At 36.7% G+C, this 14,455-nt stretch overlaps 1 protein-coding gene across 2 annotated transcripts in view; it reads left to right on the top strand.

The window, feature by feature from the left end:
* The window catches only part of RECK (reversion inducing cysteine rich protein with kazal motifs), a 69,256-nt gene that overhangs the window by 25,901 nt on the left and 28,900 nt on the right, over positions 1-14,455 (top strand). For both annotated transcript variants that reach the window (XM_072853503.1, XM_072853502.1), the window contains exons 7-9: positions 10,027-10,060; positions 10,928-11,125; positions 11,536-11,803. In XM_072853503.1, the coding sequence (XP_072709604.1) occupies positions 10,027-10,060; positions 10,928-11,125; positions 11,536-11,803 (500 nt within the window). The remainder of the gene's footprint in view (positions 1-10,026; positions 10,061-10,927; positions 11,126-11,535; positions 11,804-14,455) is intronic.

The following is a 14,455-nucleotide window of genomic DNA, read 5'->3' as shown; positions in this document are numbered from 1 at the left end:
TGGATATGTGTCTGGATATATCTTATTAAAAATCAACTTTTATATGTTTTATAAATTCTGTAAAAATTATCCTGTAGAAGAGGGAAAGTCCAGTCTTCTTATAGCTGTATTTCTGGATATATTCATTTTCATCCAAATGTAAATTACCTATCTCTACATTTTTTGTAAAAGTACAATTGTTTTCTGTTAAAAGGGCTTGTCTTTTTTTAGACTTGCATATATCTTAATTTGAATGAAAAAGATGCAACTTTTAAAATGGAGACATGGATTCAAAAAAAGTTTGTTTTATAGGAGTTCTGATGAAAGTTGGCATTCATTGTGAGCATTCATTCTGTCAGAAACATTTCGGCTTCTATAGTGGGAGAGTCAGCTTAAAAGTGACCTAAAGAAGTAAACTCAGGAAAGAATAATCTTTTAAGTATCCTATCCGAATATAAATAATTTCAAATGAATAATTTTTGTAACATCAGTGAAACTATGAATGCTTGCAATTATTTTTACTGTTCTGCTGCTCTTAAAATTAATCATCAGGGTATTTTCAGAAATGTGCTTTTACCTATATTCTTTTTAACACAGTTTGTAGAAATGCTATTCTGCTAGGACTTCTTTTCTTTCAATCTGTTTCTTAATTAAAAGCCAGATTCCTCCTCCCTCCTTTCATCTCATTTCCTCCTGCCCTGAATTAGGTAGTCCTGCATAAATTCTGCTCATAATCAACAGTTCAGGAATATCAGACAATTCTCTGTTCTCTTGATTTGGGCAGAAGTGTACCAGGTTTCCTGTTTTTCCAGGAAACATTAAATTCCTTTTTTTTAATCTCCTTTGGTCCTTTTATCTAAACAATCTACAGAGTATTTTCCTAGACTCTTCACTGTTGAAGTTACCATAGCTTGTTCTCTTAAAAATTAATTTTCATTTTAAGTAGTTCTGTCTCCTCTCATGCTATGATATGCTATACTGTCAACATCTGTAAGCTTCTCCTCTGTTATGCTGGTCTGTTTCCTTCTTTTTTTCTGGATTTCTGCATTGCTGTAGGAGGTTGGCCAATATGGGTTGAAGGAGAACGGGAGAGGAAAGGTAAGAGATTGAAGAATGACTACAAAATGGTGATAGTCATCTTATTTACTTTTCCTAGTTCTTCTTTTTCCAGTTTTTATCTGGAATTTTGGAAAGTGGGTCCCTCAACTCTTATTCAAGAGTGATCTTGCTGTTATTGTACAGAAAACCTTAACTCTTTCTATCTCTGCAATGCTAAAAGAGAAGGAGAGGGAGAAAAACGATGGAAGAAGGAATCAGTCTTCTGGTTGGTGAAGAAGGAAAGAGAACTTTTTTAATGATACAGATGAATGAGACAGTAATGAAACAGATACTGTGTTAGGGACAGAAATTAAGTATCTGACGTGGTAGATCTTCAGTTAATGCAGAATTTTGTATGAGGATGGGTTTTCCTATGTATCTAGGCTTACAGGTACTCATGAAAAATAGTACTTACAATGCTCTCAAGAGACCCATTGATTATATAAAATTCAAGGCAGTTTTGCCTAAGATTGGAGATTCCAAAAAATACTTCTGGAAGGAACCTGCACTTTTTCACACCCTGGTCATTCTTTCTCCTTTTCTTAAAAAAATTTTTTTCTTGGTGCCTTGGTGAATGTGCCCTGCTCCCTCTGTAGTCTGTAAGTAGACTCTTTGTCCGTGACCTGTACCATACTTTATACTCAGTAGGGTGGGCTGGGGAAGAAACTAAACAACTGGGAAGGGATTGGCTAGTTAAAACTGAAAGAGGGGACATAAGATCAGAAACAGCCTGTGAATCACATAAATGCAATGTCATACATACAATGTTTGCCTTTGTGTTTAAGAATTCATACTTCATTCACTAAAAATGAGGATCCAATTTGAGAATGTTTACAATATAGATCACAGTGCTTGTTCATCAGCTCTCAAGTCTGTTATTGAGGTATTGAATATATAAGTACATGCCATGTAAGTAGAAACTATCTGAATTAGGAATATAAAAGTATAATTCCCTTTTTGTAAACACTCTCATAGCTTACCAACTTCCATAGCTTACTTATGTACTGACATAAGGATTTACCAAGGATTTTCACAAGCTTCTTACAATAGTTGACTGAACTGTGCATAGTACTTTTCTGTAATCTTCTGGGATTAGGGAAACAACTTCATGAGTTACCATTCAGCTTCCCAATAAGTTAGCGAGCCTGAAGAATGAGGTAAGTCTTCAAGGGTAGGGCATAGGGTTCAGAGCAGTGAAAAAAAACCCAAACTCCAAGCCCAGAGGTGTCACAAAGTTTGCAGTTGCTAAGCGGAGTCTCAGGTTGTACAGTAGCAGAATCACTTTAGCATTGATGTGCCAGCTTTTCACAAGATTATTTGAAGATGCTTTTTCTGCTGATTGTATGTTTCTGGATTACTCTTACTGTAAATATTTACAAAGCTTGTGATTCTTCTAATTTGGAGATTTTACACATTTTAGAAATGAATCATGTTGTAATAAGCTATTCATTTTTGAATGTGCATTGAAGATTGCATGTCCTATTAAACATTTTGTGTTTTCAAGTAGTACTGCATACAGAAATAAAAAAATTTAACACAGCTTGCTGGGTATTTTTGAAGTGTTACTGAAATGTACTTTATTTGCCTTCTTTTGAAAGATTTTATTGTGGTAGTCCTTTTTCCCATCTTCTGCTTCTCAGGTACTCATTTTGTCATCTTCATTTTTTCTCTAGTTCTGTGCATCTCAGCTCTTTTATCTTTCACTACTTCTTCCAGCTTTCTGCTATCCTGTTCATCTTCCTCTAAAAATAAGGTAGGTAATAGTCAAAGGGAGAAGAAAAAAGAAGTGGAGACTGTGTGGATTGTATGTAGGATTTTCTGATTTTTCCTATTTTTAAAAGTTTTGTGTAAAGTTGAGGTTCACTTTTTTAAAAGACCCCATGGAATGCTTGGAAGAGTAACTGAAAATAGTTTATAAAGCTTGAAATAAGCTGTAAAGGTTTTATTACTGAGTTTAAGATTACCTTTCTTCTGTGCATGGAAAGGGTAGTACTAAAATTTCCATTAGATTGCAGCTCTTGAGTCTCTATACTGCATACTGTGAGTTCTCCTCTCTGCACATTAAGAACTCCAGTTCTTATTTCTTGTGTACTAAATAAGACATTCAAACTTCTCTAGTTAATTGACATTATGAGAGCTTTGCTGCAGCTGAGCACTATTAGCATCTGCCATGCAGTGGAAATATAATTGGAATTGTTGCCAGTTATTTAGCTTCTGCTCTTAAAACTATTTTTGAAACACAACAGTAAACACTTTTCATGTCCTTGGACTGTTTAAAGGTATTTTTGCTCTCACAGATTTGAGCACTGTTTAGCTTAATCTGACTTCGTTTTCTTACAGTTTTTAAATACAGAAACTTCAAATGCAGTGCCTGCAGCATCAAGTGCTGTAGTAGAGATTCAGAAAAGTATTCACTGTGCTACAGTATTGGTTGGTTTTATCTTCTAGGGTCATATGATCCTGCTTTATGCTGGGGTTTTAGTGAATGCTGGCTACTAATTACCCCTTCTGAAAAATGCAGTCAGCAGTTTTTAGTTCTTTTGTAATTGTTTGTGCGGATTACTCAGAGACAATAGATTATAACTCAAGGAGCTGTTTAGGACATCATTTAGGAAAAGGTTCCAAAACAGTTTTAATGAACTCCTAAGGCACATGGCTGTGTGTGGCCTCTGGAAGTACTACTTAATGAATTCAGGGTGGACTCTGACTGTATACTACACATTGTAGCTAATATTATTGTCATCTTATCTTCTGGTGTCTCTATTCTTTACTGCTCAAAGAAGGTTGATAGAACAATCAATGATCTTGCCAAAATTTAAGTTCCAGTGATTTTGTTCTACCTTACTGTGCAAGTGTTCCCACTTCTTTTCTGGTTTACATAATTGAGGAAAATCTTGGCCTTACCTTTTTAATTACTGCAAGTTTTTAAAGTTCTTAACAGATGTGCACCATCATTTGAAACATCAGCTGACTCCACTAAACCTTAGTATGTTACCTTCTGACTTTATCTTCTGTTAATAAATTCGAAGATTAAATGAAGTCATGGAGAGTTTAACAGGACTTCCATTGCTGTTCTCATAGAGTGAAGCATTTTGTTTCCTAGTGTATTTGTTAACTGTAGGTAATACTTCTAGATTAAGATGGCCTTAATTGGGTAGGATCTATATTCAAATATTTAATATGGTTAGGTTGCCGAAGACAACAGTACTAAACTTACTTTTCTGCCAGAGTTAGCAGAATACAGATACCATGATAATTTTTAGGGAGGAAAATAATCTTTGGCTTTTTTGCAAAATACTCTTAATTTCTGGTGTGAAAGAACAGCTTTGCTGTCACTTTTCACTCAAGACACAAGAGGCAGCCATTTAGAAAAAATGTGCTTATAATATAAAAGCATACCTTACAATGCAGAAGACTTCTTCCTTTAGCAAAATGTTCTGCTATATTTGCGTTTGTGTGCGTGCATTTTGTTTTTTGAGCCGTTACCTGCAGCTGATGAGCTCCAAAAAGAGCGAAACCAGTTAGGTCCTGCAGTACTGGCTAAAATGTTTCTTCAAGGAGTTTCTGGCGAGGAAGTCTCAACAGTGTTCTCTGCTGGATAAACTTCAATTGCCTTTTTCAATTTCCATAACACCAAAAGATCTTTGAGACTGTTTTCTTTAAGGCATACGTTGTTATGTTGCCTGTGTCTGCCTGCCACTTTCCATTCCTTCTGCTTATAGTCTCACTGGCTTTAATCACCAGTTTCAGCAACATTTGGTTTTAAAAAAAGAGAAGTCTGAAAGATGAGATTAATGTACCAATAAAATCATTCTGTTTGTGTTTTATAAATTTCAGTATTGCCATCTTTGTTCACTTAATATTTTATTCACAAGTGAAAATGGAGTATCAGACTCTGTGTGTGTACACAATATTGCCTTTTTATCCTCATTTTCCCACATCTTGATGAGTTAGTTCTTCCGTTAAAGAAAATGTCCTTTTCTGCTCTTTTGGGTTTTGTGGGGTTTTTTTGTTTGTTTTGTTTTTCCTTACCTATATCTCTGTTTTATCTTTTGCTTTGTTTTCTCTGTCTTTCTATTCTGACAGTTCACTAGCAGATTCAGAAGGAAGCTTGAGTGGGCAGAAAAGCTGCTGATTTCTTAAATACGAGTGCTACTTTACTAGAGATGGGCATTAACCCTGTGTTCTGTAATGAAGTTATGGTTAGTAATTCAAATCAGACCAACTGTCTAATGCTGTTATCAGCTTTATTTACGAGCAGGTGACTACCCACCAAGTTGGTTTTGTTTGTTTTTTTAAGATTCTCTCATGTCTGTATGGCAACACTCCCCACATGTGTACCTGTACTTTCTGGGAAACGGAACAATTATACAGACCTACACAGAGCAAAGTCAGCACGCTAACTAGCACTGTATTCTGTGGTGGCTACAGGCACTACAGTTTCATGAAATATGGTGAGTTGCTTTAACAACTCAGTGCAGCTGAAGTTCTTCCTGTTCCTTCCTGCAACTGCCCTTTTTCCACACACATTCTGTCCCACTGCTAGCCATACAAATATATTTCTCCTTACCTTACTCTGCCTCTGGCATCTGGCAGGTCCTTCTAAAAGGTGATACCTAAAAGGTGATTCTGTTCTATTCTATTCTAACTTGGTGCTATACTTTTTGAAATCGCTGATTTAAATTCCTAGGAGATGAGAAAAAGGAGTTTTCAGCAGGGTTACTGAGAAAAATCAGGTCATGAGAAGATGATTAGTGCCAGAGCTGGTGTAAAGGTGTACACAAGGCTATACAACTGGGAACAAGGAGAGAAGAGGTGAAAACAAGGTGGAAAAGAGAAGTAAGACCACCTTCTCTTAACAGAAATATGGGCATTATTACAGTGATTCAGCAGTCTATAGAACTATAGTTTCAAAGTACAGAAAGAAGAACATTTATTATCTGGTTAGGGCACCCTGCCTGTATAAAGTTGGTGTGTAAAATTGCTATAAGAAGATAATTTTGTCTCAACTTGAACTCTTCTTTAGAGGAATGTTGGTAGACACCATAATCTCCTCAACATTCTTTTCTGCTTTGCGTGTAAACTGCAATCTGAGCTAACAAGGCCACTGACGCTATTATCCCTGAACTGCTTTTTAATAACTTTTTTGTAACATCAACTTCTAAATAACATGACAATTTTTAGCTGAGTTTATAGCGCCATTACATCATGATTCTAAGTATTGTTTGTGCTAACAGTATGGTCAAGTACTTAGATATAACCATGACAGACAGACTTCAGCCTTTTCAGGAGCCTCTACTGTCCTAGTGCATTAATTAATAAAGTTACAATGTTGCTTTCTACCTGGCTGGTTAGTATGCCATGATCCAGTGCTTGATACAGGGTGGGTGTGGAGAAGTCTTCATTTCAGCAGTTTCTGAAGACAGTCAGTTTTGGCTCAGAGTGATGATGTGTATGGCAATTCCTATCTGACAGTTGTTTCTTTTTTCATACACAGAAGGTCCCAAAGAAACCAGGTGGCCACATTGAAACAGTGACTTTCTGATAACCATTGTCTGGCCTCCATAGAGAAGGATGTGTGGTGCTATAAAAATGACATAAGCCTTTAGGCAACAGTATAAATCTGTTCTTTACAGATGTAGGATGGTGACTCTGTCTACATGTTCTCTTTCCATGAGTTCTCTTGTCCCTCATCTGTGTTACAGAGATGAATGGGTGACAGGATTTGCTTTGTGGGTAGTAAAGAGGGAAAATCTGAAGTCAGTCAGATGAAAATTTGCTGCTGGGATGAGGAATGTTGCTGCAAATTCATTCTCAGTCTCAGAGGAATTATGCATATCTGTGCTCTTGGGAGAAAAGATCTAAAATTTGGTAGAGGATATTAGAAGAATGGAAATAAAATGTCTGTATTGTTACTTTGTGAGGCTTTGGGTGTTGTTTTATGTAAGGCACACTTTTGAATTTTTGTATGCAGTGTTCTTAATAGACCTGTGCTTTTATTCATGACCACTAAAATTATAAGTAGCTGGTGTTCATGGAAAACTAACTTACATTTTCAGGTTAGATTTATGTTTATTCTCTTAGGGTCATTATTTCAGTGCCACATCTGCCATGGTTTACCCATGGTTTAAATTAATTTCTGACTGTAAATAGAAGAAAATGACACTACTTACTACAGTATTGGGACTGTCCTCTTTAAAATCTTGTGTTTGTTCACTATCCAAAAATATATTATCCAAAAGATGATATAATTGTGAGACTGTAGAAAACAGGATTGTGGCACTATGATTTACATGGCATAAAGAGTAATTGGCAAGTTGGAACTTGAGATTTAAATTACAGCATGAAATAAAATCATTAGTGGCATGATATAAACTGAAACATCAAGGCTTGAGGCATTTCAAATCTAAGTTAAAATGTGAGTCTTCCATCTTTTGGTACATAATGTAAATAATTCTTTTGGCTCTTCAGATTTTCATCAGAACTGTCTATGCAGGAATGCTAATTCCTTTGAATGCTAATTCGTGCATAGAGAGCCAATCTGAGTTCTGAAGTGCTTACTCTTAAATGAACAACAGAAAAGAAGATGAAGATAGCTAAGAAAACAACAACATTTTAAAAAGAATCATGTTTTTACTTGGGTACCTACAAAACTTTCATGAGGAAAAAAAAATTTTTTAAAGGGAAAATGGAATTGTAGAATTCTCCAGTTCTCTAGTGGTTTCTGATTCTGGTGTCAGGATTTAAGATGTCTCTGAAGGTGAGTAGGTAAGGGAAAGGGTGCAGAAAGTGTGGGTTATATACTGAAGCTGTCTACTAGAAATGAGACTGTGCCGCTCCTGTGAACAGAGATATGTTCTGTATTTACCCTTCCCTGTTCAGCATAACTGAACGTGAGCAAGCTGCTTGAGAGGAAATCCTCAGCATTCAGATGTAATTACTGGTATTTTTGAGTTAGCCACTGGGAGATTGGATCACTTTGATATTTACTTTGCTTTTCTCTGTAATCCTACCTAGACTGCAGGGGGGAAAATAAGGATGCTGCCAAAAGAGATTAATTGACTCAAATGATCTCTGAGAAAGAAAGTAGAGAATATGAATTGAAAAACAAACTCCTGCACTCTAAACAATCTCTAAGACAAAAAGAAAAATAAAAACATCAAGATGATTCCTAACACGTTTGTATTTTCTTCACTTTAAAAATGTAACACTTCCATCTGTTTACGGCAGTACAAATTTTCACAAAAATACCCCAAAGGTTATTGGGGATACCCACTTCTCTGCAATGCAGTAAATACTAGTAACTAACATAGATGAATAATCAAGTGAACTACTGAGCTTAAGTTAGGTCTGCATTTTGAGGTATCTTCCTTTTCTTATGCAGAGGTAGTAGCACATCTGATATTTTGCTGTACTGAAGCAAGATTTTAATCCCACAATATGTTTGTGGATCAGTATGACAGTGTTTCTGTTTTCTTCTCTAGATGCTGTGTAAAATACAAATTTGTTTAATGATGGGGATAGGGAAATGAAGGAGATCAGGAACTTTATGAAGATGGGGATTGTGTTTTGTCACTATGTTAATGTATTTGATCACTTTTTATAATCTGGTGTTCTGACAAGTGTGGAGGGGGTTCAGATTTCTTTTTCACAACCATATAATTTTGAAGTCTGATAATTGGCAACTGCACTTTGGAATTTTAGCCTCATGACTTCATCTTTTCATGGAGTTCTGGAAAGCTTATATGCAGTATCTATTTTTTTTTAAGAAGAAATGTATTTTTTCAGTGTGAGGAAGACTGTGGTTGTTTTGGGCAAGAGTTCAATAGTCTTGAGAGAGGTGATTCTGCCCCTCTGGTCCACTCTGGTGAGACCCCACCTGGAGTACTGCATCCAGCTCTGGAGTCCTCAGCACAGGAAAGACATGGACCTGTTGGAGTGGGTCCAGAGGAGGGCCACAAAAATGATCAGAGGGATGGAACACCTCTCCTATGAAGAAAGGCTGAGAGAGTTGGGGTTGTTCAGCCTGGAGAAGAGAAGGCTCCGGGGAGACCTTATTGTGGCCTTTCAATACTTAAGGGGTGCTTATAAGAAAGATGGGGACAAACTTTTTAGTAGGGCCTCTTGCAATAGGACAAGGGGGTAATGGTTTTAAACTAAAAGAAGGTAGATTCGGACTAGATATAAGGAAGAAATTTCTTATTGTGAGGGTGGTGAAACACTGGAACAGGTTGCCCAGAGAGGTGGTAGATGCCCCATCCCTGGAAACATTCAAGGTCAGGTTGGACAGGGCTCTGAGCAACCTGATCTAGTTGAAGATGTCCCTGCTGATTGCAGGGGGGTTGGACTAGATGACCTTTAAAGGTCCCTTCCAACCCAAACTATTCTATGATTCTATGACTGCTCTGTGGATTAGTCTCCTCTGAAACAAAACAGCAGGGTGTATGTGTTTCCCTTCTTCTGTCATTTAACATGTTGTATATCTCCCAACTGTACCTTTTGGCTGCAGTCTGACAGAGTTGATAGCACGCTTTAGCTTTTAAGATATGTTGTTGTTGAGTTAGTTTGTTGAGATTTTCTATTTGCATGTGTGCATCTGTGCAGAGTTCTTTTTTTCAAATAGAATCTTTAGAATTATTGTCATTAAAAAAAACATTTTGGGACGTCCTATTATAGCATGCTGTTTCTAAGTTCGTCCAGGAAAGTCTTCCTATTTACTTGTTTGAATATTTATCTATTTTATTACAAGTGCACACAGAACTCAGGTGACCCCGATCTTTTAATTTCCTACTTTCAGTGTTTTTGTATAGTGTTTTTGTTTTAATCCAATCTAATTGGAACAAGTAATAACAAAGTTAGATTTATTAGCTCATTATAAGAAATGACTGAACACTTAAATATTTATTTGAAGTTTTCTGGCTTGTAACACTATTTTTGTTTTTATTTCAGAATGCTCTCTTTAGTTGTATTAACAGAAATGAAAGTAAGTATGTAATGAATAGTTTGTATTTTTTGTTTTTCTGTTATATTGTTCTATTCTTTTTTCTCTAAAATGTAAGAAATCCTGTGGGTGTACATATACACAAATCGTATGGATTCAGTTCCGTAGAAGGACAAACCACATGCATAAATTTTCCTGCTTGAGTGATAAGGGGATTGGGCTGTTCATATAATTTATGTCAGTTTTTGATTTGTTTATCTGTATTTGTTTTTTCTGTGCTATTTTGATGATTGCTTAGAAGCTCAATTTTTCCTTCTGCTTTGTTCATTTGATGATTGTTAAGTAACAAAATGAAATGCATAGATGAAATCTTGCACCACGCAAGTGTTTTGTTGCCTGATGTCTGTCTATATAAAATTAAATCAGTGTCTCAGAAATAATTCTACTAAAAATATTTCTCAAGAACTGTATATTTAATAACATATCAAAAATGGGTGAATCACGATACCATCTCTCTATTTTTTTGAATAAGTTTTAGGATACTACTCTCCTATTTATTTGTTTACTATTAATATTTGTCTAATAATTCAATTACAGGACAAGTCTGGTTACCTTAAATAAGAACAGAACAGCTGAAGATAAAATTCAGCTGGCTTGCTGCATTGAACTTGAGTTCAAGACAGCTTCAGGGACTTTTTTTCTCCAGCCAAACAAATGTAATTTGGCTAGTTACAGATATTCCCAGTCATTCTGTAGACAGAGATTATTTTAATAGAGCATACAATTTCTGCATTTTTTTTCACAGTAATACCTTGAGCATCATTGTGTGTGGTACAGACATGCTCATTTATTCGTTTCTCTGTGTAGGAACTCATAGATTTTCTGTTGTTTGTTTGTTTGTTTCCCCAGTGGGGTCAGTCTGTTGCAGTTATGCAGGTCATCATACAAACTGTCGGGAATATTGCCAAGCAATTTTTCGGACAGACTCTTCTCCTGGTCCTTCACAAATTAAAGCAGTTGAAAATTACTGTGCATCTATTAGCCCTCAGCTTATACACTGTGTGAACAACTATACACAGTCATATCCAATGAGAAATCCTACAGATAGTAAGTATAAAAAATTCCTTCTTTACTACAAGTTATAAAAGATACTGAAAATGTTTGAGGATTCTATGCACTTTTTATATAAAATGTGTTATTCTATAAGTCTATTGTATAAATTGTATTAATGTATGTTCTATATTATAATTGTAATGGTATGAATTTATATAATGATAACTTTTGTTTGTAGATGCATTATTGATTTTTATTTATTTTTTTAATTCTACATATTGGTGTTTTTTTTCCAGAGTTGATTCTGTTTCCATTTAAAAGAAGCAATATTATTTGAGATTAATTGAGGGGGTAGGAGGGGGAAGCCTCCTTATAGCACTTTTTCTCTGAGGGCTATTATGTCATGCATCTTGGTGGTTGTTGTATGCTTGATCATTAACTATTTTTTTTTAATTTTTTAACAGGTCTGTATTGCTGTGATAGAGCAGAAGACTATGCATGTCAGACCGCTTGTAAAAGAATTCTAATGTCAATGAAAACAGAGCTTGAAATTGTTGATGGACTTATAGAAGGTTGTAAAACAATGCCTCTCCCTCAGGATCCACTTTGGCAATGTTTTCTTGAGAGTTCAAGATCTGTTCACCCAGGCATCACTGTGCACCCTCCACCTTCAACAGGCCTCGATGGAGCTAAGCTCCATTGCTGTTCTAAAGCAAATTCTTCCACATGTAGGTCAGTATCTCTCTACCCTCGTTTCCAATTGTCAAAATGCTTCAGAAGTCTCATATCAGGCCTTTGCCTGAATCCTGCTATGTACATCAAATAAAGAGTTCTGTGAATTCTTAGAAAAAATACAGGTTTAGGTAATCAGATGGGTATCACATTCTGTCCAATACTTACTTTGTATCTCAAAAAATACTGTTCCATAAGAGGAATCACACTTTTCTCGCTTTAGCACTGGCTTATTATAGCAGACACACTAAGTTAATGAAGCCTGTACCTTACTTGTGGTCATAATAGCCAGTATTGCAGTAAGATGAAGAAGCCTTAACCAGATGCTGAAGCGAGCCAAGGGGACAATGAACTGCACAAATTCTCAAGTACCTGGTTGCTGCATGTTAAAACCTTAGGAATATTCCTTACTAGATGCTATTCAGATTTTTGTCAATGAAAAATAACTTAGGTTATTTAATAATTAAATAATGAAACTAACTATTCCGACAAAAAAAAAAAAGAAAAGGTTTTCAGCAAATAGTTGCACGCTTGCAAATAACCATATGTCCTGGTTTTGGCTGGGACAGAGTTAATTTTCTTCCTAGTAGCTGGTATAGTGCTGTGTTTTGGATTTAGTATGAGAATAATGTTGATAACACAGAGATGTTTTAGTTGTTGCTGCACTAGTCAAGGACTTTTCAGCTTCCCATGCTCTACCAGGTGCACAAGAAGCTGGGAGGGAGCACAGCCAAGATAGTTGATCCAAACTAGCCAAAGGGCTATTCCATACCATATGACGTCATGCCCAGTATATAAACTGGGGGGAGCTGGCTGGGGGAGCAGGGCCACTGCTTGGGGACTGGCTGGGCATCGGTCGGCAGGTGGTGAGCGGTTGCATCACTTGTGGTGGTTTTTCCCCCCCGCCCCGGGTTATTCCTCTCTCTCTCTCTCTCTCTCTCTCTCTCGTTATTTTCCTTTTCATTACAATTTTTGTTGTTGTTGTTATTATTATTATTTCAATTATTAAACTGTTCTTATCTCAGCACACGGGTTTTCTTACTTCTGCTTTTCCAATTCTCTCCCTCATCCCACCGGGAGCGGGGAGGGTGAGCAAGCAGCTGCGTGGTGCTTAGCTGCCGACTGGGGTTAAACCACAACACTGTAATTGGAGTATTTTTAGTTTAGCGTGGTTATCTGTCCACTTTAAAAACAAATCATTATTGCATTTTGAATGTATCAATATGTCAAAATAAGTTGCAAACATTGGTTGTTGAGCTGTTACTTCTTTTTATATCAAAGTTTCCAGTAACAAAAAAACAGATCCTGAATGCAGCAGGATCTTTTAATGAGTTTAGTAGTAGAGCTCTGGAGTTACATTATTTCTTAGAACGTTGTAGCATAGGGTAGTTGATACAATACCTCTTAGTTGCTTGCTTTGACAATGAGTTCTAAAAATGGATCCTTCCCTTGCATTTTCAATATGCAGTAGACTTTAATAGTACAGTGAAGTTCCATACCTTCAGTTGGGATGGGAACAGTTGTAGTTTGTAGTATATTGCTGTGAACAAAGTGGCTTGGGTATCACTGACATCAGGAAACATCTCAAACACAAGCAACAAGCAGTGCACCTGTTTCAAACATCAGGGCAAAAGAAGAACTGTATTTTGCTTGCCAATCATTTCTGTAGGAGGAGAAGGTGTGATCTGAAGTTGAAGGATGGGATTAGAAGTTGTTCATTATCATGTCAACCTAGATTTATTGCAAGTAAAATTAGCTGGGATGGTTCTCACCTCAAATTCATTAGTTCAGGTTTCTAGCTATTACATTTTTATTGGATATTGCACTTTTATATTCTGAAGTCTTTCAGTCTTACTAGCTGTGGTGGTTTAACCTGGCAGGCAGCTGAACACCACACAGCTGTTCACTCACTCCCCCCCCAGTGGGATGGGGGAGAGAATCAGGGAAAAAGGTAAAACTCATGGGTTGAGGTAAAGACAATTTAATAAGAAAAGAAAGGGGAAAAAAAAATAATGATAAAAGAATATACAAACCAAGTGATGCACAATGCAATTGCTCACCACCCACTGACTGATGCCCAGCCAGTTCCCAAGCAGTGGCCCTGCCCCCTTGGCCAACTCCCCCCAGTTTTTTGTTCAGCATGACATCATATGGTATGGAATATCCCTTTGGTCACTGAGGGTCAGCTGTCCTGGCTGTGCCCCCTCCCAGCTTCTTGTGTACCTCCAGCCTCCTTGCTGGCAGGGCAGGGCTCCTCGCTGGCTGTCAGAAGCTGAAAAGTCCTTGATTTAGTGTAAGCACTGCTCAGCAACAACTAAAACATCAGTGTGTTATCAACATTATTCTCATACTAAATCCAAAACATAGTACTATACCAGCTACTAGGGAGAAAAAGAACTCTATCCCAGCTAAAACCAGCACACTAGCTCAAAGATTTTCTAGCATTCTTAAGCAAAACTGGAAAACTTAGAAAACAGTGAAGTGCGGTTATTTGCTTTGAGCATAACATTAGGATAATCTTGCAGACTTTGGGGGCACTAACACAGTTTTCTACTGAGTGTAGGCTGTTTGTCATCAGCAAAGAAACAACAGGCTCTTCTATATCTGAATGACTGCTCTTCTTTTTATTTTCTTCACCTATATTTTTTTTTC

Source organism: Ciconia boyciana, chromosome 2 (assembly GCF_034638445.1).
Source record: "Ciconia boyciana chromosome 2, ASM3463844v1, whole genome shotgun sequence".
In the NCBI taxonomy this organism is placed as follows: Eukaryota; Metazoa; Chordata; class Aves; order Ciconiiformes; family Ciconiidae; genus Ciconia; species Ciconia boyciana.
Note: the sequence above shows the minus strand (reverse complement) of the source record. Positions and strands in the feature narration are given on the sequence as shown.